Raw genomic sequence first — 25,508 nt, 5'->3', positions numbered from 1 at the left:
GCTCCCAATTTTCCTTTCTCATAAAATATTCATTTCAGCTTAGTTCAGTTCAGTTCAACTCCAATTAATTTAGTTCAGTAAATGTGAACAGGCCCTAAGTCGGATCAAGTCAAATCAATATAAATAGACTCTCCATTTTAAGACCAAACTTTGATAACATGTTATTAACAATTAAGCTTATATAATTGCAAACAACAACTATGTGATTGGAACAACATGTTTTAATAGGTTATTAAACCAAAAAACCGAGCTTATATTAATAATACGGAGTAAAATAATTTTACCATTGTAATTAAATTAAACTCGAGATTAATTTTAGTCGTTAAACTTGTTTTCATATGTTTTAGGTTGAGTACATAATGGGTTGTGTCTGCTTTGTGATTTCATATACTTAGTATGTTTTATACTTGTATTAAGTTAACGAGTGGGATAAAACGAGCAACAAGTCACCACAAGTTAGTGACAAACTATAGTAATAACTTGTGTTGGGAAAATTGATTTTTATTTTATTTTATTTTATATTATTCTAACTAAATTGGGTGCCAATTTAGATTCATATCACTGTTAGGTTGAGTCAAATCTATTGTCATTTAAAATCAGATCAACTACTACAAGCATCTCTCACAGGCTAAATCAATCTAACAATGCAAGTCAACACCTAAGAGTAAAGGGAGAGGTAAGTGAATCCCTATTCTCAAGCAAATGTAGTAGGTGGGCTTCAAACTCGTGACCTCAAAGTCATAGCTCGTAAGGTAAAATCCATCAAGTCCACCAAACTTGCTTGGTATTGACTTTTATTAAAAGTGATGCATTTGTTCGTAGTCAATCAATCTAAGAAGAGAACTAATACGTATTGTTAATTTTGTGATAATTGTGCCATGTAGGGGATTAATTATGATTCATGCTCGAAAAAAGGTGGTTTTGGGCCTTTGGGCAAGCCTATAACCATTCTTTTAGTTAAACACCCAATCCGATCCAGAAAAGCCCAAAAAGTTCGTTTTAACTAGAGGTGTCAATTCGGATGTTCGGATCAGGTCGGATTATTTTTCAAAGTTGAGTCATACCAAATTATGAGTCGAAATCTAAATCGGATATTTTTTGGATCGGATCGGGAGAGATTTTGACACCTCTAGTTTTAATTAGAAAAGTCCACCACTTTTTGCAAATTTAGACATGAAATTTGATGTTAATGTCCGGACTCGCCCGAATTTATTATCACCCTAGCCATGTGGCTGATTACGAACCTTGAACCCTCCGTACTTGGTATTTGGCATGAGCTCCAATCGTTCAATTTGGCCCAATGGCTCAAACAGCCTAAACCCTAGAGTACCAATTTCCCTCTCTTCCTGTCGAGCAAAACCCCCCAACATTTCCAGCAACAACAAACACTGCAAGTCTGCAACTTAGCTTCAACCCATCAACAATGGCGTCTAGACGATGTTTCTCCACTCTCACCCGCCATTCTTTCAACCCTCTTTTCTTCTCCAAATCTCCCTCTTTTCACTCCCTCAAATCCCTAACTTCTCACCTTCCTTCTCTTCAACGCCTCCCTCACACTCTCTCTCCTCAATTCAGCCCTCATTCATTCCTCCCTCGCAGCTTTTCTTCCCGCACCCAAAACCCTAAAATCATTGAAAATGACGACGATGAAGACGACGAAGACGAAGAAGACGAAGAAGAAGATGATGATGATGAGGAAGAGGAGGATTATTCAAGCGTAGAAGAGGTAGAAAGATCAAATGAACCATCCAATCTTGCTGATAGATCGTATTTTGTTGAGGATAAACTCGAAGAAGCTGCTCATATTGGGTACAAGGTTGTCGGGCCGCTTCTACCAACTGATCGGGTTTTTAAGCCCTATGAACCCGCTTTCGCAGTTGTTCAGGTTTGATTTTTATTTTTGTAAGTTTTGTTTGAAATTTTGTGTGGTTTGTTTTTAGGGTTTAATTGGGGTTTTTGATTTGTTTTGGGGTGTAGGTGGGATCACATCAATTTAAGGTGAGTAATGGGGATTGCATCTATGTTGAGAAGCTCAAGTACTGTGAGGTCAATGATAAGGTAATTCGTTTTTTCTACTTGATTTTATGTTCAGTGATTGATGATTCTATCAATAATAGATTATAAATTGGTGTTGCATTTTGGGGTTTTGGTTTCCGGGGAGTTGATGTGGTATGCTATGATGATGTAGAGAAACTCCAGGCATTGAAATGCAATGGTTTTATTGGCTAGACATGAACATTGCCTATCATAGTAGGTGTGCTGACTTGTTTGGATTTTGAAAGGTTTATGCTGGTTTTTACTTTGATCTGTATGTTGATCTTCACCATTGGTGTTTAGAATTGCTTACTAGCTACTCTATAATTCATAATGATCGTGTCGAACTTGAAACTTTGAAAGTATGCTACTTTTTGGGAGTGGAACAACTGCGAAGCAATTAGAGACAACTGTGATTATATAGTCTACTCTGCATTTTTAGGTTGGGGTGGGAACTCCCTTTTGGATAAGGTATGGTGTCGTCATTTAGCTGTTAATTGAGCGGATATCAATATCCCTCCTATGGTGAAGCAATGAATGTTTAGTACATGGGAGCTGCTTTTCCAACTAGGAACTGTGAGAGTGAGTGAGCAAAAAGAAACTGAAAAAAATAATGGTTGATAGTTCAATATTATCAACAGAAACAGAAAACCAAAGCTAGATTAGCTTAGATGGGTTGAATTAGTATTGGGTTAATGAGTTGATCTCGGTCCTTTTGCTCTGAAGAGAATTTTTGATTGATTATAGTATGAAGGCATAGGGACTTGACAAGGGTGCTACATCTTATTTACCCTGCATTTGTTGTTTTTGTGGAGGATCTTTAAGGTCCATCCTTTATCAATTTTGATGAAGTCCTTATTTTGCTGCACTTAAAAGAGCAAATATATAATTGTGCTAGCTAAGCAGACTGCCTAATTATGGGTTGTTTGTTACTTTGTTACATTGGTGGTGAACTTGACTTGTTAGTACCATAAGCAACCAGTGTCTTCCTGACTACCTATTCCTATCGTGTCTTGAAAATCCTAGTTTCATGCTTTCTGTTACGTCTTGAAGTGCTCTACAAATTGGTGATCCTTACTTTTCAAATCAGTTGAACATATACTGAAAGAGGAGACTGAGCAAGTGTATACTTGTCAGCAAGAGTGATGTTGAGTTTTACAAGTGTCACACATGTCCTCAGACTTTAAACTTTCACAACTTATGCTTGAAAAGATTGAAGGTTTCCTTACCTGCATGCCCTGATTTTAGTGTCTGTGCAAAATAACTTTTATTTCCCTACTTTATCAAATTGTTCCTCACAGCTACTTTCCTCATATCGTACCAAGAATTCAGATTGGTTGTGCTCATCATTTCGGTATTTTGCAGTTGATCTTAAATAAGGTCTTGATGGCGGGTACACCAACCCAAACCATGATTGGGAGGCCTATATTACCAGAGATTGCAGTTCACGCTGTTGTAGAGGAACATGTAAGAAATTTTTGGAACTTAATTTTTTTATATGTTAATCAGTTGTTTCTGGGCTTATATTGCCACTTAATGTTTGATCATCTCTATCTCATTTATCTGAACAAAAGGTGGTTTCTGCTTCTGATTTAATTTTGGCATGGTTATTAGTGATTTTTGGCATGATAAACCTCAATGCTGTCTGCATATGATCTCATGTTCTGTAGTATAATAGTTGAAAGCGAGATTTGAACACCTGTGGAAATAATTGAACTTATGACCTCTGGACGTGAGGTCTAAGGTCTATATAAGAGAACCTCTAATTCAAAAGAAACTACATCATACAGTAAAATATATCATCAGGTTGTTGATTATTCCGATCTGTTGAATTTACTATTTTACTGTTTGTAAAAGAAATGTATTTGCAAGGCAATTAATATTTGACATGAAAGTTGAATTTGGATGAGTTGCAGGAATATCTGATTTAATTGTGAATTTGGAGTTATTATAAGTTAACTTTCTCATTTTCAGGCTTTAGATGCCAAGGTTATCATCTTTAAAAAGAAGCGGAGAAAGAACTACAGGAGGACCAAAGGTCACCGACAGGTAATGCAAAACTGAGATTCATGAAATCATGACATTACTCAACCTCCCTCATGCATGGCCTTGTTAACTGACAGTTGCTAATGTTTAAATGGACTTGCAGGAGCTCACTAGGTTGAGAATAACTGACGTAGAAGGAATTGAGAAACCAGAAGCACCACCAGTAGGGAAAACACCAAAAACTTCTGCTAAGAAAGTAGAAAAAGTAGCAGTGGCTGCATAATTGGAGTTTCACATAGTCAATGTGACAACTGGTCTGATAAGCTGATGGTTTGAGGCTCAACTCTTGCAAACTGATACAGGATTTCCATGTCATGTTTTATGAATTAATGTTACATGAGTCATATAAGCAGAAAGTTTTGGTTCTTGACCATATGTTAGCATTTGATTTTATCAAATCTTGTAGGCTTGTAGGTGTATAATTTGTTCAATTCATAAAACCATCTTGTAATGCGTGCAATTCTTCTACCCTGAATGAAAGGAGCAGGAGTTTTGCTGAAAAGGCTCAAAGGAGTTCAATATTGTAGTCTTTTTGATAAAGTTGCTGTTAGATTTATGGATGATTTGTTTGCCTGTGGCCAGTTATTCATAGATTAATTTCAATAATGTGAGAAATTAAGGAAGTGATATTTCCGACCTTGTTGCATATCATTTTATTTACACAAGTATTAACTAGGCGACTGTTGTTCCAACCCTCTTCATCCTTACTTTTTGTTCTTGCAAGATTGTGGCTATGAAATAAAACTCTAATTTTCTGCAAGATTGAGATTATTTTAGGTGTATTTCTACTCTTGATATTCACACAATGTCTTTAAACAAAGCTAGGAAAAAGAGTAATAAGAAATAACATTATATATTCCTCTAAATTTCAAACTCATACACTGTTATCAAACTAGGATTCTAATTGAACGAGATGATTGCAAGCTGATAGTTGTTAGGATCTGCTCAAAATCTTCGCTTGACTTGTGCTAGGATCTGCTCAAAATCTTCGCTTGACTTGGGCTCACAATAAAATTATTGACTTATTCATAAGCTTAGCTTATCAAGTCGAATGAAAGTTTGCTCAACTCATCCGTGTTAAATAGAATCTTGAGCAACAATCGCCAGAGTTGAGCTGCTTGTGGCTTATGAGCTACTTACGGTCTCATTCCTTTTGTCTTAGAGCATCAATAATGCACTAGTTCTTAAAATGTGGTTCTTATTCTCTCTCTTATTCCATATCATCAAGAATTCCAATTAAGATTCACCCTCTATGTAACCTAAGAAATGCAATAGTTCTTAATACTATATCTTAACCTCTGACAAAGCTAGCTTTTACTTTTTAAAAAATACAAGCCATGCAAAACATACAAATTTCGGTAGTAGCAAATGTCCTTTTGAGCCTAATCATCAATGGTTCTTATTTTTAAGATCCATTGCTTATTTCAGAACCCTCAACCACAATAGCTAAATAAGAAACTCTCATCTCTTACCTAAGAACTAGCTCTTATATATTATCTTTCCTTAAAAACCACTCATTATTGATGCTCATACTCGGACACAACTTTATAAGGATAAAAAGTATTTTACACACTATTGAAAAAAAAAAAAAAAAAAAAAAATGATACTCGGTAGAAAAGAACGGTAAATATTGAATTTAAATCCAACAATCCATTTACTTGCATTTCACAATTCACAAAACCCCTTCAAACCCAGGAAAACCTCTGTAATTTCAACCTAGCGCCAAAAATGGGGAAGAACGGCAAGAAGCAGAAGCATCAACAGAAACCTTCATCTCGTCAAAGACACTCTCATTTTCCTCCAGAAGATGAACATTACCCTCCTCTTTCTCTTTCCAACAGCGATGAAGAGACCTCAGAAGAGGATGAAGAAGAATCTGAACCAGAAATTCAGCAAAACCCTTTTTCTGATGAGTCAATTCCTTCAAAGTTCTCTCTTTATCAACAATCTGTTCAGGTATCATTCTTAATTTAAAGAAATTTATGTTAATTGAATTGGGTATTTTGTTAGAATTTTAATTGGGTATTTATTTGTTTGTTTCTTTGTTAATGTAGTCACCAAAAGGGGATATAAGCTATTTGCAGAAGTTCTTCTTGATATATGTTGGTGGGAGAGCTCCTCTTCATCTACAGGAGGATTTTTGTGGCACTGCTCTTCTTAGGTAAAATTTATTTTTGCTTTATTTAAGTATGATTTTCTTGAAGGGAAGAACTTAAAAGTTGTCTAAAATTCTGAATAACAAATGGGAACCACTTTGAACAACTATGATGTATAGATTTTGGGAAGTTCTTTGAGTACATTGAGATACACTAATATACACATGTTATCGGAACTAGAACACTTCATAATTAAGCATTTGACACAAGTTGATTATAAACCCTTACAATAGTTTGGAATGTGAATTTTTGAAGGGCATTGTAACAGCGTAAAAGAGTACTGGGACTCTGGGAGTATATAGTGCGAAGTTCATCATTTTGGTATCTGCTTTCTTTTTCCCTTAATGTCCGAGCATTTTAGGGCTATGTTGCTTAGAACAAGTTTAGAGTGTTAAAGATCATGTGGGAATTGAGAAGTGAGACATATGGTTAAGGTGTTTTCTTTTTTCCTTTTAAATTGGTGTTTCTTCCTTCCTTATAGGGTACCTATTTATTCAATTCTTTGAAGTAGCTCTCATGTTCTGCTTTCTTTTACTCTTCTGACTGGAATGATTTTAGCTTCTTTTAGGATTGTATCTAAATTAATTAGTTGACATGGAAAGCTATGATATTAACAAGAATGTAAGAATACGGTCTTGATAACTCATGTAATTTGATTCCTGAATATTCATCGATCTAGATTAGAGTGTATAGTAGTGCACTACTTAGGCTGCATTCATTCTAGGACTGGGGAAACTATAATGTTTTAGCTCCTCAATTATACTGATAATAGTTTTTCTCACACAAGCCGCTGTGATAATGTAATATCATGTCACCAACTTGCTTATAATGTTAAATGTAATCAGGTATGAATGGATATGATCTATGATCATCATGGCTGCTGTTTTTCTTGTTATCTCTCGTTAATCGTGTTTATATGGTTTCCCTTTATATGGCGTGCTAAACAAAAAATGACTTTTATGAATGAAAATCCATCCCCTTAGTTTTTTTACATGATACCAAACCAGTTACATCACTTGTTTTCTTGCTAAAAAATGTTTAATTGCATTGTATTGTGATGTGCTAATGTGGAAAAAAACTCTCAGTAGTCTAAGTACAGTGATATGTGACCGAGTTTGCTCAAGTGCTATCAAATATTCCATATTATCATCCAGTCTAACTGTCTAAGTGTTCTGCAATGTGTTGACAGTACAGAGTGGCTTCGAACTGATCCTCGGAGGACTGCTATAGGTGTAGATTTTGACCTTGATTCACTCATGTGGTGCATGGAGAACAATGTTGACAAAGTTGGCAGTGATATCCGTTCCGGAATCTCTCTTTTTCATGGAAATGTTTTGCAGCCTCTTGAGGCTAGAATTGTCAAATTGAATTCTGAGGATCTGATTCAGAAAGTAACTATCCAAGAGAGTCAAGATGCCACACTTAAAAATCCATCAGAAAACTCTCTGAAATCGGCAGCTTCAGTTAGTGGTGGAATTTTGAAAAAGGATTTCTCATTGCCTGCAAGGGATATTGTGTGTGCTTTCAATTACAGTTGCTGCTGCCTGCATAAGCGGAAAGAGCTTGTTGCTTATTTCAAGTATTCCCTTGATGCTTTGTCTAAGAAGGGTGGTATATTTGTCATGGATTTATATGGTGGTACTTCATCTGAGCACGAATTAAAGCTCCAGAGGAAATTTCCCAATTTTACGGTATGCGTATAACACTTGCTAGATCTAGATTTTGGTGGATCAATATAACTATGTGATTTGGTTTATAGCTTTGGGAGTTTGGGATGCAGTTAAAATGAAAGGGAGAATTTGTGATTTACTTTGTAGTTGCCTTTTCCTGATGAGTGGTACTAAGTGTTATTATACTTTTATGACATGGTCTTTTTTTTTTTTTCATTTTTTTGTAAAGCTATATGATTAACATATTTCCATATAATTCTAGCTACTTTCAGGTATGCTGAATCTTCCTAGAGATTGAAATAGTGAGTTATGAGACATGACTGATAAGTGATAACTAGTTATTTTGTGCTGCTTGTTAAACATAGTAAACTTTTGTTTCACTTATCATTTTTGTTGGAATTTAGACCAGTACCTTACTACCTTTCAATGTGGACTATTGAGGTTGGTTATCTACATATCAGCTGTTCATGGACAAGTAGCATGCTATATATGTCATTAGGATTATACAGGGAAAAGATTATATTGTGCCTTTTGGTTTCTACAAGTTAAAGCCTGTATGTCAATTCATGAAGATGTGTAATTGAATATGATGATAGTTACCATAGCAGGTCATGCAATATAAAACTAGTCCATAATTATCTTTTGGCTGTGATTAGTATTAACATTGGTCAGTTATTCTTGCTGCTTGGCTCTGCTATCCAGGGGAGTGTAATCTCCGTGATGTGCTTGAATATGCAGAACAAAATCTATGACATTTTTTTTTGCACGGGTGCTTATAAGAAGGGTGCAGAATCTTTCAAAATCAATTTTTGATGGCTCTTATGGCTCATAACACATGACATTGCCTGTCCACTCCCAAAACATCTGTTTTTCCCATCAGTTGTGACCATTTTAGAGATGTTATTGAGTGATAATTAAAGTCTATATTGAAAAGAACATGTTTGCGGATAAAGTTGCATACTCATGAATATTATCATGAGACTTTTCTAACAAAATTACATTTTTAATTCATGAACATAAATCCCAATTATTATTGGCTTTATTGCCTACCAAACGGGTTGTAAATGTGTTTCTGATGACTGAAAATCCTCTCTTATTTGTACTTATCTGTAATAGCCCATATATGTTCTTCTATAGCTAACCATCTGAGTATCTTTTGTATGCAAAGTGAGGTGTAGTAATATAATTTGGCTACTTTTTTGTAGTATACATGGGAGCAAGCAGAATTTGATGTTATCCAGCGGAAGACCAGAATTAGTCTTCACTATCAGCTCCACAAGCCACAGAAAAAAATTCGCAATGCCTTTTCTTATAGCTGGAGGCTGTAAGTAATTTCCTCCCTCCTGAATTTGCTCTTCATATTATGGGATAACAGTGAAAAAGTTGCTTATGGCTTACACTTCTAATTAAATCCAGGTGGTCATTGCCTGAGATAAGAGACTGTTTGGAAGAGGCTGGTTTTCGATCTATTCATTTTTGGATAAGAGAGATGCCTGACACTGAGAGAAACAGAAGTAGTCGGGGATTTGGTTCCTCAAGAGATGATAAATACGAAGAGGTCTCAAGTTTCCAGCAGCAAGATGCTTGGAATGCCTATGTCGTAGCAGTTGCTTAAGTATATCTTCAAATCCCTACAACACATTGGTAAAGGCTACAATGAGGAAAGTTAATGTCATGAGAAATAGTGGTATGCTATCTTCCCTGCGAAACTTGTTGAAAAAGCATTATGTTTTTGTCTCTGATTCTAACCTAGATTTAGGAGTCTTGGACTTTCAGTTTAGTGGATATTTGATGTGTTTCTTCTTGTGACCAAAAATAGATTTGTATGCCTAGAAGCTCATTGTCTCACTCAAAAAGTTGTGCTTTGGACACTTGGACCCTAGTATTCTTAATTTTTTTTTATAAATTTGAGTAGGCAGGTTATAAGCAAACCGGTGTAGGGGCTTGCATTGGACAATTTATATTTGAACTGTTGCTCACTTACTCTGTACCCTAATATTCATTTATTCATATGTAGATCAAATGAAAAAAATTGGTTTTCTTTAAGAGTTTAGCTAGGGTTGAACATTTATTTATATTTGAACTATCATTTCACGTTCCATGAGAACAAGCGATCTCCATTACTGTATTCGATGTGTATTGTGTTTAACCTTATTGCTAATTTGCTAAACATTCCAGTTTCAAGGTAACTAATCAATACTCTTATACTGAGTGTAAACTTATTACTCCATTTAGTGATTATTGTCCTAGGCGCAAGCCAATTTAGTTAGTAGAGCTGCAGAGGTAATGCTCCTTGAACCACACTTGGAATTTAGACTGCAGGGGAGTGCTGTGAGTCCATGGCCATTTTAAGTAGATTGTTATTCTTAGTTCTTCCAAATAAGTTCAGTAGAAGTTACTCGGAATTTTTATATTATCCCAAGTGTTTGTGCCAGGGCCAGTGCCAGATCCTTGATGCTTAGCGGCTTAGGTATGGGTATTGGCCTATCGGGTAGGACACTTCAACCTTTCATTTTGGGCCAAAATCATGGATAGATTTCACAAAATAGCCTTGGACATGTACCCGACTACCCGTATTGAACAAGAGTACCCAAGTTTTAGCAAAATAGGCTGCTGCCATTGCCACAATGCTGTTGCCACAACACGTAGACTGGTCAAAAGATGGATTTTTTTTTTTTTTTTTCTTTTTTTTCTAGAAGCATAAATATTGAGTAGTAGAAATTGAAAAGTAAGTTGAAAGAGAGAAAAATAGAAAAAGGCAGCAAAATACAAACTTAACAAGCAAGTTGAGGGATGTTAGCATTGAGATGATCACCTTTTAATCAGTCAATTACATTCCATGCAAGTTTCACCATGTGTTGATTGTGCTCCCCTTCCCCACATGACCACATGCCTATATTCCCTGTACTCTTGGGACACACAATCATGCTCTAAACCTTTATCCTTTAAAAGCCGCCTCCCTGTTTTGGGAAAGTTTTCCACAATTTTTGGACCTTTTTTCAGTCAAGCAAGCTACTAAGTGTTCATGTATACTTCTTCTCAATGCGCGGTTCCAAAATAGTAGTCGTATTGTCCTAACTTTTCATAATTGATGTAAATGATATATTTCAAACCTCTTCATAATTCCAATTAAGCTAATTATATCTTTTTCTATCCGTTGTTGATAAGTTATCAAAGCTCGTATATGGGAGATAATACCCATTACTTTTAGTATAGTGTTAGTAAACCAACTTGACCACATTATCAGTTTCTTTTTTATTTCCATATTATCCATGATCCTGGTCATCTTCCCACCCATGACAGGTGAGAGTATAAGATGAAATGAGGGACCCTTAAAAAGAATGATAATGGGCTGAAAGTAATCCAAAAGACCAAACTTTAAAGGCCGGCTTGGAGTAAGCAAGGGCCCCTCATTATTTGCAAGCAATGTCCGTTATAATAAGAGTGGAAGGCAGCATGTTCCACGATTAGCTGATTGCCCTGAAAAATTGACTGGGAATATTAATTAATAATTACGCCACTTAACTAAATCTTCAATAATGATGCTCATCTTTCTCAACTTGATCATTTATTTATTGATTTAGGTCATGTTAATAATGAGTGGGACATTGGAGGAGCACGTATTTTATGTCTCACCTTCCTCACATATAGAGATATTTAATTATAAACTAAGGATTTGTTATCATCATATTATTTTTAGTTTTTTAAAGCTCTAATAAGTTCAGTTCCGTTCAATTCAGCTCATAATTTCCTTCTCTCATAAAATATTCAATTCAATTCAGTTCAGCTTAGCTCATTTCAATCAATGAGAACATACCCTCAATCTTTTACTCCATATAATTAGAAATTGACAACTGGGGTACTAGCAAAATAGCAAATATGCCAACAAACTGTTTGTCTATTTCTGACTCTCTTTCTTTGTTATGTCATGTTAAGTATAATTGTATAATTTGACCTCTCTTTATTAGTCTTAAAAGAAGAAAAAGTGGTCACTTATAATATAAATGAAATTATATTATTAAGTATGATCCATGCCATGTTTGTTTGTTTTTTTATTTTATTTTATTTTTTATTTATTTTTTTCTCGATATTTTTTTCTCATTGGGACGTTTTGGCTCACCAGTTCACTATTAGGTTTATGAAATCATGTATAATGAGAAGATGAAATTAGAGTAGTCACATTTTCCTTAAAAAGTAGATAAAACCAATGTATTCTTTGCTTCTCAACTTTGTTAATGTTGCACCATTTGAATTCTTAACCTATCTAGTTAGAGTTCAACTAAATATTGTAGACAATCTTTCATCTTCCAATATTTGTTTTATAGAGTATTTTTATTCCACATTTTTTTAGGGACCACTAAATTAATTCAGAAATAATGAATGATGTTGATTTTTTGTAAAAAAAAAATACTCCGTAAAATAATAAGGGAAGACATAGTAAATGTTCACCATTTTCTTTTTCTTAAACAACAATAATTGTTGATATATGGTTAGTTGGTCATGGACAAGGACTAGATCACAAATTTGTTGAAACTTACTAATCTTGGATCCTTTAGAAAATTAAGTTTGCTCTTGCAGACTGTTATTGGCTGCACTTTAAATCTGTTTAACCAAATGAAGCAAAGAGGAATTGCTATTTATGGGCTAACTTATTTCCTTCATTATCCTACAAAATCACTAAAATTAATTTATTCACCCATATATAGAATGAAACTATACTTTTGATATGAGCATTCTTTTCCTCTTTCACCTTTTTTGTGCCATGTTTAATGGGAATGAAAAACTTTTAATAAGTCTCATCAATCCTACGTGACATAAAGTTTGGTAAAACTCTTAATAATGCTAAAACTTTGTTAAAATTACAAAAACACACATTAATTAAATGAAGGCGTCATAAGGATTATGGTTTCATAAATTATTAGTAAATTTCTAAGCAATTTTGAGTATATCAATTATTAATACAAGTACTTTGTAGAATTTTATAGGATGACTTTTTAGAAATTCAAATGAATAAGTCTTCTTAAGAATCCATTCTCAAGGAGTAAAATAAATGTTTTTATATGTGAAAGTACAAGTAATATTCCTTGACATAAATTTAGCTAATTAAATCAAGCAAATTCTCAATGACTCAAATATTTATGGAGAAATCATGGAGTTATGATTTAATTTTTAAATTGAACCCTTCTTAGATGCCTATTATAAACCCATAATTATTCCTTCATTTTATAAAATAAAAAAATAATAAAAAAATGTCAACTCGTAATTCTTCTAAGTTTATTTTTAATCAAAAGGCGCTTGTACCTTATCAATCAAGGATGCTTAGGTTCGTGTTTCTGTAGTTATATTGACTAATTATTATTATTATTTATTTATTTATTTATTTATTTTTAGGAAAATTGACTAATTATTTTTCGTTACCTTGTCATTATGTCAAAAACAAAGAACCAACAAAAAAAAAAAAAAGACTTATTAATCTAGGTGATTTTTTCTTTGCTCTCTTTTAGTTATCCTCTTTCTCTTAAGTCTTAAGCCAGTCTTCTTTTTTATCCTTTTACTCGTGGAATCTTCCGTTCTAATGCATTAATACTACCCCATATGAACTACCGTGTAATTAGGATTTAGGACTATATTATATAAATAAATTCCCTCAAAATCATATTCCTGCTTTCAAAATACAAACCCACCCATTAATTCCTCTCAAAATCCCATCTCCCACACTTTCTCTCTCCTCTCAGCAGCCTCCAAAATCCATTCTTGCTCAACACTTTTGCTGTAAATCTGTATGTAGCAACCCCCTTTTTTTTTCTGCAAGTTTCAATCTTTATTTCTATAATTTCTTAACTTGCTACATTTTTTTAGTTTTAGCAGCACAAAATTCCTGCTTTAATATTAGTGAATATAAAGTTTGAATCTTGCTGCTTGATTTCAATTTATCTATAATTTATAGTACAGAATAAGTTAATTATTTTGAGGATTAGCTGAATGTTAGAAAGTGTAGAAGATGAAGAGTATATTTCAAAGCCAAAATCCAAAATTTGGGAGATCTATTCTAATGATTCACCAAAAACTCTAGCACATAATCTTATTAGGTCCACCGCCTTTTCATCACAACCCATGAAAAGGTCGGTTAGACCCGTCTTTAGTTTGTTGTTGTTCATTGTTGTTGCTGCAACTTTTGGTTGCAGGATTGCAATTAGAAATGGGTTTGGATCCATTTATGGTGAAGGGGATTATTCAGTTGGTAATGGTAGTGTAGATTCACCATTGGATTTGCATGTTTTTAACTCTACATTGCTTAGATTGGCTCAAATTGAGGTTGGTGAGGGTAAATTGAGGAAGGAGGTTGATGACTTGATGGATGGTAATTTTGGGAATATTGCTCGGCTTCGGACTTTCGCCTCGTGGCGGAGGTTCTTTAGGAGTGGGGATATTCGTGCTAGGACGTCGAGGGGGGTACCGGTTAATATCCGATCACCGGAGTTTTCTAAGGTTTGGACAACATTTAGGAGGTCTTTGGGTGATTGGTTTAGGAAGAAGAGGTTTAGTCCTGATATTATGGAGGAATTGATTGAGCTTGTGAAAGTTCCTATTGATAAGCATAATGGAGTGTTTGAGGGTGTAAAGAAGAAGTATTCATCTTGTGCTGTTGTGGGAAATAGTGGGATTTTGTTGAGTAAAGAGTATGGGAAGTTGATTGATAGTCATGAAGCTGTGATTCGGTTGAATAATGCTAGGATTGAAGCATATCGAAAGAATGTGGGTTCTAAGACGAGTTTATCATTCGTAAATAGTAACATCTTGCATCTTTGTGCAAGGAGGGATGATTGTTTTTGCCACCCATATGGGGTTAATACCCCCATTGTTATGTATATGTGCCAACCTGCCCAATTTCTAGACTATGTAGTGTGCAACTCGTCTCATAAGTCGCCCTTGATTGTCACCGATCCTAGGTTTGATATGTTGTGTGCTCGGATTGTGAAGTATTACTCACTAAAACGGTTTGCAGATCATCCGAACAAGACTCTAGAGCAATGGAACTCCGCCCATGATGGGTCTATGTTCCATTACTCTTCAGGTATGCAGGCTGTGATGCTGTCATTGGGAGTTTGTGATAGAGTTAGTCTTTTCGGGTTTGGGAAATCGACTGCTGCAAAGCATCATTACCATACCAATCAAAAGGCGGAGCTCACCTTACACGATTACTTGGCCGAGTATGATTTTTACAACGATTTAGTGGAGAAGTCTCATGCTGTACCATTCATCTCCAACAAGTTCAAGTTCCCTCCTGTGGAAATTCGTCGTTGACAAGTCTTTTGAAAGCTTCAAGTTCAAGTTCCGTCTTTTTTGTGGATTTTATTAATCGTAGTTTTAGTTTTTTCTTCATATACCCAAATCAATTAGGAACAGAAACAAATTCAGAACCCCAAGAGAAGTTTCTTGTGGTGATACTTTGTGTAATTTTGTTGGAACAACAACTGTGTAGTGTGTAGTGTGTGAATTTTGTGAAAAAACTCAAAGTCCCACATTGGTGGGAAATGAGAGTTTTACTCTCTTTATAATATAGAGAGTGGGCTAAAGGGGTGTGGCCCTTGGGCTACCCACATTTTGTGGAGAGGGAGGACCTATATGGTAAACCATCTATCACACAACTTATTTTTTGGACAAGGCTAATTGCGTGATTAGTTCCTTGATTTTTGCTAAACGTTTTTGACTGATTGCATTTGACCGTTTTTATTCAAAACTGATTAATGGAGCGTTAATCATGCAAACGTTTTACCTGATTTTTTGCTAAACGTTTTGCCACGCATTAATCTTCTGTAACCGTTTTGAACGTTCAACTTATGACCGTTTTAATTGCGTGATTAGTGCCTAATTAAACAGCAGCAGTTACGTTGCAATTTTTCCTATAAAAGGCGTGTTGATTTCCTGTTTTTGATACACAAAAAATACGAACAGCAATCTTCTTCTCCTCTCTATTTTTCCTCACAAAAACAAAACCCTCGAGCAGTTTCTTTTCTTTTTGGGTGTTTAGTTGCCCGGTGGTTTTGTGCAGTTCCACCGGTATAATTTCAATAGAGAAAGGCTGTTTTATCCTGGGGAACATCCGGTTTAGTACGAACTGCTTGCACCATTTCAGGGCAGTGCCGTGAATGTTCTAAAGAAAGCGACATAGTCCGCGACTCAGTCTATTTTTCGGTAACTTTGTTCTTACTGTTTTTGTTCCCGCAGTTCCGTTTATAACAAATTTTGAGTCCACACTTCCATGAGAGTGTCCAAGTGTATTTAGCTCATGATTTAAACAGTTGAAAAAATAACCGAGTCTTTAAATCTCGAATGTGTGCCATTGTGTTGTTTTTTGATTCCCTACTTTGTGTTTATTCAGCTTTACCAATTGTTGCACATAATATGAAATGAAAGAAGTTTGAATATTTGACCCTTAGGGTCTGTTTTGAAATGAAATAAATATTTTATGAGAAAAGGAAATTAGGAGCTAAACTGAACTGGTTGAAGCTAAACTGAATTGAAATTAAGCTGAAGTGAACAACCCTTAATCAAGAACTTTATATGACATCTTTGGATATTATTAATGGTTAATCCTCCACTTAAACAACTCATATCGAGATGAAGAGAATATAATACATTCAATTGATTGCCAATTTGAACAAATGACATGTGATCCTCACAGAAGAGGGGAAAAAAATGGATTCCAGGTAGATACACTCAGCAGCACGCCGTTGCGGACCCTAGGCATTGACCAATAAACCCTTAGTCGTCAATTTTTCAACTTTCCTTTATACGAGTAATGAAAGTCCCAACTTAGATCTACACCCACAAATTTCATATTTGACCATCTATATCTTACAGGTATTGATTATTTTACACATCATTTTCAGTTGTGTAAGCAAAGGTACTTGCTTTTAAGTTTTGACTTGATGATATATTTCCTTCTATATCTTAAAATTATTATGTTCCAAATTCGGGGATCAGTTCTAGGTTTCAGTCCCCTCCCGATTGTTGTTGCGGGGGATCGAACACGAGTCCTCCTACCAAGTGTAATCCCAATCACCACTACACCAACAACCAATTGGTTCTAAAAATTGCTATGTACCAGTATATGTTTTTTGATAGTGTAACTCTTGGCAAAAAGATTTGTACATACAAGCACAGTTAATCACGTTCCTTCTAGCATATGGGTCGATACTGGCTCGAGCAATGGCTATTTTATCAAGAAAACTGACCAAATGTAAGGGTCGATAACTGGAATTCTATAACTACTTTTGTAACATACTAACATCTTAAAAGTTAGAACATATCAGGCAAAGATTTAATAAAACATCAAGCAAATTAATTAGTGGATGAAAAAAACCGAGCTGAATTTCCAGCAAAAGATCACCAAAATGGGTCTGTTTCCATTATATACCAGAACTACAAAAGAAACATTCATACAGTTCCATTCTACTGATTCTGTTACAACAAAATATAGACTACTTTACTAGTGTAGTCTCTTTTGAACCCTTAGGAGAATTAAACATAGCATATAACTAGTTAACTATCTACGAAATAGCAAAATATTATCCATCCATATAAACCATCCTCGGTAGTGGAACCACCTGAGGGAACCGCAACAAGGGGGGATGCAGCATGGGCGTGCCCTTGTATCGTTGGCTCATTGCTTCTGCACCCACTTGATCCCCCTCCAAAAAACTGGTTTTGAATTCAAGCCATCACTCCCTTCTCACTCTGCCTTCTCTATGTACTTAACAGCCACCAAAAAGCTTATCTTAACCTGTAACAACATATTCTCATTAGACGCCGAATACTTCACTTATTACAAAACACTTGCACATATTACAACCGAAAAATCAAAATTTAGGTTGATTTAAGGCACTATCTTGTTACCTGGTTAGGATCATAAACAGCATACTCATTGAAATCCAAAATACTTTCTTTTGGTTCAGGTGATGCTGTGACTAATTTCCCACAGGGTACCTTGATATCATCCTTCCAAACAAAATGCTCCGACTCATCGGTTTTCTTCCTCCCTAACCCTTTCACTCCTACCTTCCTCTCCTCCAAGGACTTTGTATCCTCTGGAGGGCTCTTAACTTCAATTACTTCGTCCCCTAGAGATGCTACTGCTAGTACTAGGAATCCTTCTGGCCTGTCGATTGCTGTGAATCCATACCTTGCAGCTTCAGAAGCGGCATCAGAACATACAATTGCCCTCCCGAACTGTTACAAGTAGACAGAAAAGAGAATAAGATTTACTGCAAATGATGGAAAGATGCAAATATAAATTCTGTTCATTCATTATGTTTTTATACCATGTAGCCTGCAACAGGAAGAGAACAGATTGCAGGGAGAAACCCCTTCTGCAGATGTCTTAACAGATTCGAACTTCGAGTTCCTACACAAATTAATCGATTTTGTACCTTAAACAAAGTCATCAATGTAATTTCTGTGAATAAGAAGGTGGTGCAAAACTTCCATACCACACCATAGCAGAACTTTGTTTGGCAACTTCTTTATCTCATTATAAGATGGTCCAGAACTCAAATCAACAGCAAGAATGTTCTCAACAGAAACGTCATAACTCTGAATAAATTGGATTACAATCAGCAATGAGGACTTATAATATCAATCTAACAGTGCTAAACTAAAGAGGGTTTTGCTACTTACAACTTCACCAACTTTGATTGGTTCATAGGTTTTTTCCAAGTAGTTAAGGATCATCTTATAATCTTCAGATTCTTTGTCTAGAGCAGTTATCTTGCATCCGAGCTTCTTGTAACGTTCATACATTGGGTCATCCAATGTCGAGCCACTCATGTCGCCAATTAGTCGTGAAGCTGCATTTATGTCCCTAACAGTCTCAAGAGGAGATGCAGCCTGCACAGATTTGCCCCAACATATTTATCAAAGAAAAAGAAAACTTGGGAGTATTTGTAAAATAATTCATATAAGCATGAAGCTAGTTACATGATCCGCAAGTTCCTCAAAATCCTTGAAGATGAAAGGCCTAGTAGAATGCATGAGCGTAAACCATTTTGAACTAAATTCAGACCAGAGTGCTTCAGCTTTTGGTCCTCCTTGCTCCTGTGACTTTACATCCTCTATAAATTGCAGGAGAGCATCCTCACCTGACGTAATATAAGCTTGATGTTAATCTATAACAAGGCAACATATAAGTTAAATAAATCTATTAATTAAGACTAGAATATTGTAATTACATCTTTTCAAGTGCAAATCAGTGACCATTCCTATTGGCATGTCAGGCGAATCCAAACCCAACTCCATCAAAGCGTATCTGTTAAAAAATATATATATAGGCTCAGAATATGGACATGAAAATGTTAATCTTTGAAAGTTTAGTAGAAACAAGAAAACGGAAATATAAGTACCTATAGATCTCTTGACTGCATAAAACCTTCATAAAATTTGCAGCCACAGGATCAAGTTTACAATGTGCAGCTGCTGTTCCTAGTTGCCGAAGAGCCAACCCACCATATCTCACCTCAACTCCATCGTCCTGCAGGAGTACAGTTATAAAGATATCAACAAAAACCTGAAATCCTCTATAAATATCCATAATGAATTTTAATATAACTTGTACCATATCTATAACATGGAACTTTTGTGGTTTCTTCTGAAACTTCTTTTCAGTTTCCCATGGAAAAAACTCATTTCCTGTCAATTCCTCGAAAAGTCGTGCAAATTCCTTTATTGCATCATCCACACTATCCCATTCTTCCATCCTCTCCTCTGCCTTAGGATCATCCCCTACCTTACCCTTCTTGTAATAGAGGTGTAGCCTTTTCTCAGGTACGGTGACCAGTTGGGTTATAGCGATCCTAACAGAATAGAACAGAAAAGAAAAGATTTACAAACAAGGGAATATTGATAAATCGAGTCTAACGTAATCAATGTATTTGGAAGGCCTGTTACTCATTTATTTTGCGGCCTTGGTCACAAAGAGAGAAACCACAATTGTAAAGTAAACCGTCTTTCTCCAAGATCTTCCCTCCTTGTTGCTGCAGCATGGTGTCCTTGTAGACACCTCTTTTTCCATACATTTTAAGCTGGAAATGCAAAATCAAAAGCAAATTATAAAAACTGACCTCAAAATTTCGACTAACAGATTTACAGTTGTGAATCAGAAGACTGCAGACAGGAGGAAGTTACCTCAGCAACAAGGGACTCAATGGCTTCCTCACTTGAATCCTGTTTGTCCCATGCAATACCTTTGCCATAAGCAGATCGATCTGAAACACATTCATACGCTTCTAAAGGCAGCAGCTCTTCTTTCTCGATGCAGTCCTTTAACCATGCTTCTCGTACCACCGGTATTCCCCTCTCTCTGCCCAAAAAAGATAGTGTATCAATTACAGAAATTTCACTTTCCAATAATTGCATCATATAGGGTGTTTTAGCTAATACTTACACTGCTTCAGACACTTTCGATGAGCCACCGCGTTCCCTTTCCATGGGAGGAACAACTAGGCAAGTTACACCTGCAATACAATAATGTATACATCAGTACAATGTACAAAACAACATGATGAAGTATTGCTGTGAAAATTTACCAATAGCTGTGTTGGCTACTTTGCCTCCATGTTTCTCAATTACTTGCTTCCAGTATTGCTGCAACATCACCAACAAACAGCAAAATTTTATCAATTTATTCACTAAGTTCCATCTATGAACCCACCTTGTGAAAAGAAATTATGTACATACATGAGTTCGAGAAAGCCGGCCAGACAAACATATGACCATGCCTGTGAAAGGCTTATCAGCATGATGAGGTATTTCCTTCTGATGGCGCTGACTCGGGTCTTGATATTTCTTCAGCAACTATAATCCACTCAAAAACCCAAATATAAGAGATCATAGAAAAAGAATACTTTCAAGGGTTGCTTAATCCCTCCATTTCAAAAACTTATTTTATGTCCTACTAATAAGTACAATATAAATTGAAAATGAAGATTATGGGGTATATTTCTTACATCAGAAACCGGGGAATCAAGAACCGATTCCGGCAGCTTGATAGGGTCCTGTTTTCTGGGAGGATTTTTGGTCTTATAGGTGCAAGTGGCCCATTCACTTAATTCCCCAGTGCAAGAGTAACTATTTCCAATGAACTCCAAATTGCCTCCACATACTTTACATTCCAACAATGCTCCATAATATAACAGGTCTTGGCTGAAGTAAATTTAGCAATATTCATGTCAAATATTCGAGTTTTGTACAAAACCTGGTACCCAAACAACAAATGACAGATAATAAGATGATAAGCTACTTCTAGATGAAATGGTGCAACCCAAGTCGGTTATTCCATGTTCATACTGGCCTATAGTCTCGTAAGTTTGAATATAATGTGATAAGCTCAAATCATTTGTACAAAACCTTATACCCAAACAACAAATGATAGATAATAAGATGATTAAGCTACTTCTAGATGAAATGGTGCAACCCCAGTCGGTTACACCATGTTCATACTGGCCTAGTCTCGTAAGTTTAATTATAATGTGATAAGCTCAAATCATTCGGGTAAATAGATTTCGCTTCCTATATTTGAACCAACATGAACTAACTATCCATTGAGCTCATCGTAGGGGCTTAATTATACTTCCTACAGTTCATAGATCTTAAATTAAGTGTTTCCAAAAGCTTTTAGCAAAGGGTGCATAATTGATACTAGTACTTATGTCCGAAATAGATTCACGTAAAAACGTAGCACAATAGAGGATTCTTCATAATTTAGCACTCACTTTTCAATTATTTTTGAAATCCAATGCCTTGTGAACACTTACTCCCTCCATCTTACTATCAACTTTCGGTGTATGTTATCAAAGATGTCAAAAAAAGTTTCAACCAAAGTTTAAGATCAAATTAATTTAGTGATATACAAGTATATATTCTGTGATATTTAACAGCCAAATAAACACACTAGCTTATGACTTCCCACCAATATATGAGAGCTATAAAACTACCTAGTTATAGTAAAACACAGGTCTAGCCGTATAGTAAAATTTGTGTGAGGTTAATAGCCACGTACTACCGATATAGTATGTTTGTGTTGCATTGAAAAGTTCGAATTTTGTGACTAAACCATTATCGCTACAAAGTTCATCTGAATTGATTGTCACATTGCTACTTAAAATCACACTAATGTTCTGTTCTCTTTCAGCTTAGTTACAGTCGAGTTCAATTCATTCAATTCAGTTATGTTCTAATCACTTTAGTTCCTAATTTCCTTTACTTATAAAGAATTCATTTCAGCTCTATTCAGTTCATTAAATCTAAACAAGCCCTAAATATGCTTGAAAACGAAGAAAAGTACAACTAATTTGAAAGACAACACGATAAATCGAGCTCATCTAGTTACAATAAAATTAAGGTAACAAAACATACCATCTAGAAACGACGGAGTCATCGAAACCAGTAGGGTCTTGGCCATTCAACTGAAGAATGGCCTTCATATGATCAGGAGATAGATTCTCCCTGGTGGCATTACAAAATTCTTCATACTCCTTAGAACTCGCTGATGTTACTGCTTTACCATTTGTCTTCCCATTGGTTTCATTCTCATCCTCTTGCTTCGTCTTCTTCGCGGTCCGATGATCCGTATGCTCATGCGTCTTATGTTTCCTTGTCCCGTGGTCGTGCGCTACGTGAGATCTCGTTTCAACCTATTCATATTCAATTTCATTTTCCACAGTATTAGAGCATTAAATTAAAACTAATCCCAAATTTAGTATATGTATTATACATCTGAACTACTACCTCCGTTACAGGACAGGTTATGTCCAACGATTAGACAATTTTCCACTCTGCTTTATATCAAATCGTTGCACATCACCTTTAACAGAGGTAATAATATAAAATCTAAACAATTACTACTATGCATGCAACTCTTGTTATTCTTTGTTTCGTTATGCATTGTCAAATAAGAAAAACAAATAGAGTCGGAGAGAGTATTTTAATAGGCTGCACGCCTGCACGTGTACAGCTGTGCTAGTATTGCCATGGTTACGAGTCAAAAGGTACAAACATAGGACAAGTTATTGGCCAATTTCATACGAATTGGATTACTAATTTCTCAACTCTTATATTCCTTCCAATAATTAATAATCATTTATAAGCAACACATTTTTTTTTTTTTTAAAAAGAAAGTTCTAACTTAACTTTGTACCCTAAGAGGCATTAAGCCATAAGTGATGCAAAAATCCCCAACATATATCCCAAATAAAATTCATTTCTCATGGGGCATTTTCGTGAATAAATTAATAACTTTTTCATTATTATAGACTCCACAGTTAAATAAAGTTGAATAAAATTATTGGTTTGTTTACAAAAATGTCATGTGATGATGTAAGAAATAAAATTTGTTCATCTTGAGAAATTGGAGCATTCTCAAAAAAGCTACTTCATTTACACCCTCACATGCAAAAAGAGGTAAATAAAATCAAAAGAGATACAAACTCAGCTCTTAATACTTACATACACACATTATATTCATGCATGTATAACAAAAAAAAAAAAAAAAAGTTTATTAACTAAAACAATACCTTCATCTTGCTTCCAAATCTTGTAGAAAAAGCTGTAGAAACTAGAAATTTAAGATTTTCTGATTTTTAATACTAGTAGCTAAATAGTTAGCATAATAAGAATGGTATGCATAAAGAGAAGCGGAAAAATGAAGGAGATAGTATTTGTAAACATGAAAAGGTACAAGAAAAGAAGAGACACGTACGTAACTACTTCCAATGTTGTTGCTCTTGTGTCGTATCAATTTGACAACATGTGTTTCAGAGTAGCTGTGACTTTGCCAAGTGTCATCCTCGCTGATATTTAGACCCTCCCTTTTTAGACATCTGGTTTTTATGTCTAGGATAAGATTTTTTACAATTAGCATGATAATAATGGTATTTTATAATTTTATTAGTGAAATATACAATGAGGATCCGTGGCGCAATGGTAGCGCGTCTGACTCCAGATCAGAAGGTTGCGTGTTCGATTCACGTCGGGTTCAATTTCCCGATCCTCACACGGATAAATTTTTTTTTTTCTAAACACTCACCTTATTGATTTTATCAATTTTAATGTGTTCCATGATTTAATTACAGATATTTGATGGAGTAGAAGATTTTAATTTACACTATTTTAAGCTTTATATTCACCTCAAACTGCATACACCACCATATAAGGTATGTGAGTATGTCATATTATCACATACTCATTTTTTAGATTTGTTGAAGTTAATTGTTACAGACTTACTGAGTAATCCACAAGTACAATCTTTTGCTCTAGATAAAGTATCTTCAATTAGACACTTAGTAATCCACAACTAGTATAAATAAACATTATTGTAACACTATTCACGCTTGCCAATGCAATGTATATATAACTAATATATTTAATTCTCAGGTCTCATTATTAAGCAAGGCAGTAATCTCCTTATCCATAGCATCAACCCAAATAGGATCAGCAGCAGCTTCAGTATAGGTAAGAGGCTCATGAATAGCACAAGAATTAGCAAGGAAACACATGTGAGTAGGAGAATAAGACCTGAAAGAAACAAGACCACACCAGTGTTCTGTATCCTGAGAGTCTGCAGTAGCTGTGTTGCATTGATATATATCACATTTGGATGGGATTTAATGAGGTCTTGCTGATTTTCTGGGAGCAGGATCTTGTGAAACTGAAAGATGTAAAAATAGGTGTATTTGTAGGAAAAACAGATGATGGTTGTGGTGTGGAATCTGGTGTGAAATTTGTAGTTTGAGAAAGAAAAATGTCAGGAGATATAGAAGACGAAGAAGAAGAAGATGAAGAAGAAGAAGGATCAGAAAAGAAAGAATGATAAGGAAAGTAAGAATCAGAGAAAATTTCATCATTAGAAGGAAGAGAAGTAGAAGCAGGAAGATAGATAGCAGAAGAAAGAAAAGAATCAGGATGTTCTTTTCTGTAGAAGAGATGATATGGGAAGTGTTTTTCATGGAATTTTACATTTCTGGTAACTTTGATCTTGAGTGTGCTAAGATCTAATAACTTGTAACCTTTGTGACTTACTGAATATCCCAAGAAAACACAAGGTTCTGCTCTATCATCCAGCTTATTTCTATGAACTCTAGATGTTGTTGCAAAACATAAACAACCAAAAATCCTCAAATGTGAAAGATCAGGAGCAAAACCATTAAGTCTCATGAAAGGAGAGTCATTATTAATTACCCTCAAAGGCATTCTATTCATCAGATAAACAACACACAAAACACAATCACCCCAAAACCTGTCAGGTACCCTAGATTGAATCACTACGTGAACCAACGTAATTGGCACCGGTTCAAAACCCCTCAATGCCACCGGTTTTGAACCGGTGCCAATGTGGGGGGTGCCAATTGCGAGCATGAAAAGCCACCGGTTCAAACCGGTGGCAAAAACAGTTTTTGGCACCAGTTAACCGATGCCAAAAATGGCCCAAATTTTTTTTTCCATTGTTTTTGGCACCGGTTAACCGGTGCCAAAAATGCCCATTATATATATAATTTTTTTATTTGTCATTTTTCACTTAACAATTAAATCAAAAAAAAAAAGAACATCA

General features: G+C 35.3%; 4 protein-coding genes and 1 non-coding gene across 5 annotated transcripts; 4 read left to right on the top strand and 1 right to left on the bottom strand.

Annotated features, from left to right (window-relative positions):
• Positions 1–1,285: 1,285 nt before the first annotated feature.
• On the top strand, positions 1,286–4,716 carry LOC110684263 (50S ribosomal protein L21, mitochondrial-like). The gene is made up of 5 exons (XM_021860700.1): positions 1,286–1,885; positions 1,978–2,058; positions 3,400–3,501; positions 4,009–4,083; positions 4,184–4,716. The coding sequence occupies exons 1-5, from the start codon at positions 1,424–1,426 to the stop codon at positions 4,301–4,303; spliced, it is 840 nt and encodes a 279-aa protein (XP_021716392.1). The 5' UTR covers positions 1,286–1,423; the 3' UTR covers positions 4,304–4,716.
• Positions 4,717–5,352: 636 nt separating this feature from the next.
• On the top strand, positions 5,353–9,938 carry LOC110684262. The gene is made up of 5 exons (XM_021860699.1): positions 5,353–6,036; positions 6,135–6,241; positions 7,426–7,927; positions 9,112–9,230; positions 9,323–9,938. Exons 1-5 carry the CDS (start codon positions 5,809–5,811, stop codon positions 9,519–9,521), a joined length of 1,155 nt encoding a protein of 384 aa, XP_021716391.1. The 5' UTR covers positions 5,353–5,808; the 3' UTR covers positions 9,522–9,938.
• A 3,338-nt stretch (positions 9,939–13,276) lies between these two features.
• LOC110684261 (beta-1,6-galactosyltransferase GALT29A-like) lies at positions 13,277–15,485 on the top strand. The gene has a single exon (XM_021860698.1). The coding sequence runs from the start codon at positions 13,889–13,891 to the stop codon at positions 15,209–15,211; it is 1,323 nt and encodes a 440-aa protein (XP_021716390.1). The 5' UTR covers positions 13,277–13,888; the 3' UTR covers positions 15,212–15,485.
• Positions 15,486–17,282: 1,797 nt separating this feature from the next.
• LOC110684260 (poly [ADP-ribose] polymerase 3-like) lies at positions 17,283–23,605 on the bottom strand. The gene is made up of 17 exons (XM_021860697.1): positions 23,476–23,605; positions 22,319–22,596; positions 20,911–21,106; positions 20,642–20,758; positions 20,491–20,548; positions 20,349–20,418; positions 20,090–20,264; positions 19,853–19,986; positions 19,521–19,758; positions 19,309–19,436; positions 19,138–19,214; positions 18,887–19,047; positions 18,587–18,796; positions 18,400–18,502; positions 18,232–18,314; positions 17,807–18,139; positions 17,283–17,693 (listed from the first exon to the last, which is right to left on the bottom strand). The coding sequence occupies exons 1-17, from the start codon at positions 23,479–23,481 to the stop codon at positions 17,643–17,645; spliced, it is 2,418 nt and encodes an 805-aa protein (XP_021716389.1). The 5' UTR covers positions 23,482–23,605; the 3' UTR covers positions 17,283–17,642.
• A 262-nt stretch (positions 23,606–23,867) lies between these two features.
• On the top strand, positions 23,868–23,939 carry TRNAW-CCA. Its single transcript has one exon. It is a non-coding gene; the product is annotated as a tRNA-Trp (tRNA).
• The last annotated feature ends 1,569 nt before the right edge of the window (positions 23,940–25,508 follow it).

This window comes from Chenopodium quinoa, unplaced genomic scaffold (genome assembly GCF_001683475.1).
Source record: "Chenopodium quinoa cultivar QQ74 unplaced genomic scaffold, ASM168347v1, whole genome shotgun sequence".
Taxonomy (NCBI): domain Eukaryota; kingdom Viridiplantae; phylum Streptophyta; class Magnoliopsida; order Caryophyllales; family Amaranthaceae; genus Chenopodium; species Chenopodium quinoa.
Note: the sequence above shows the minus strand (reverse complement) of the source record. Positions and strands in the feature narration are given on the sequence as shown.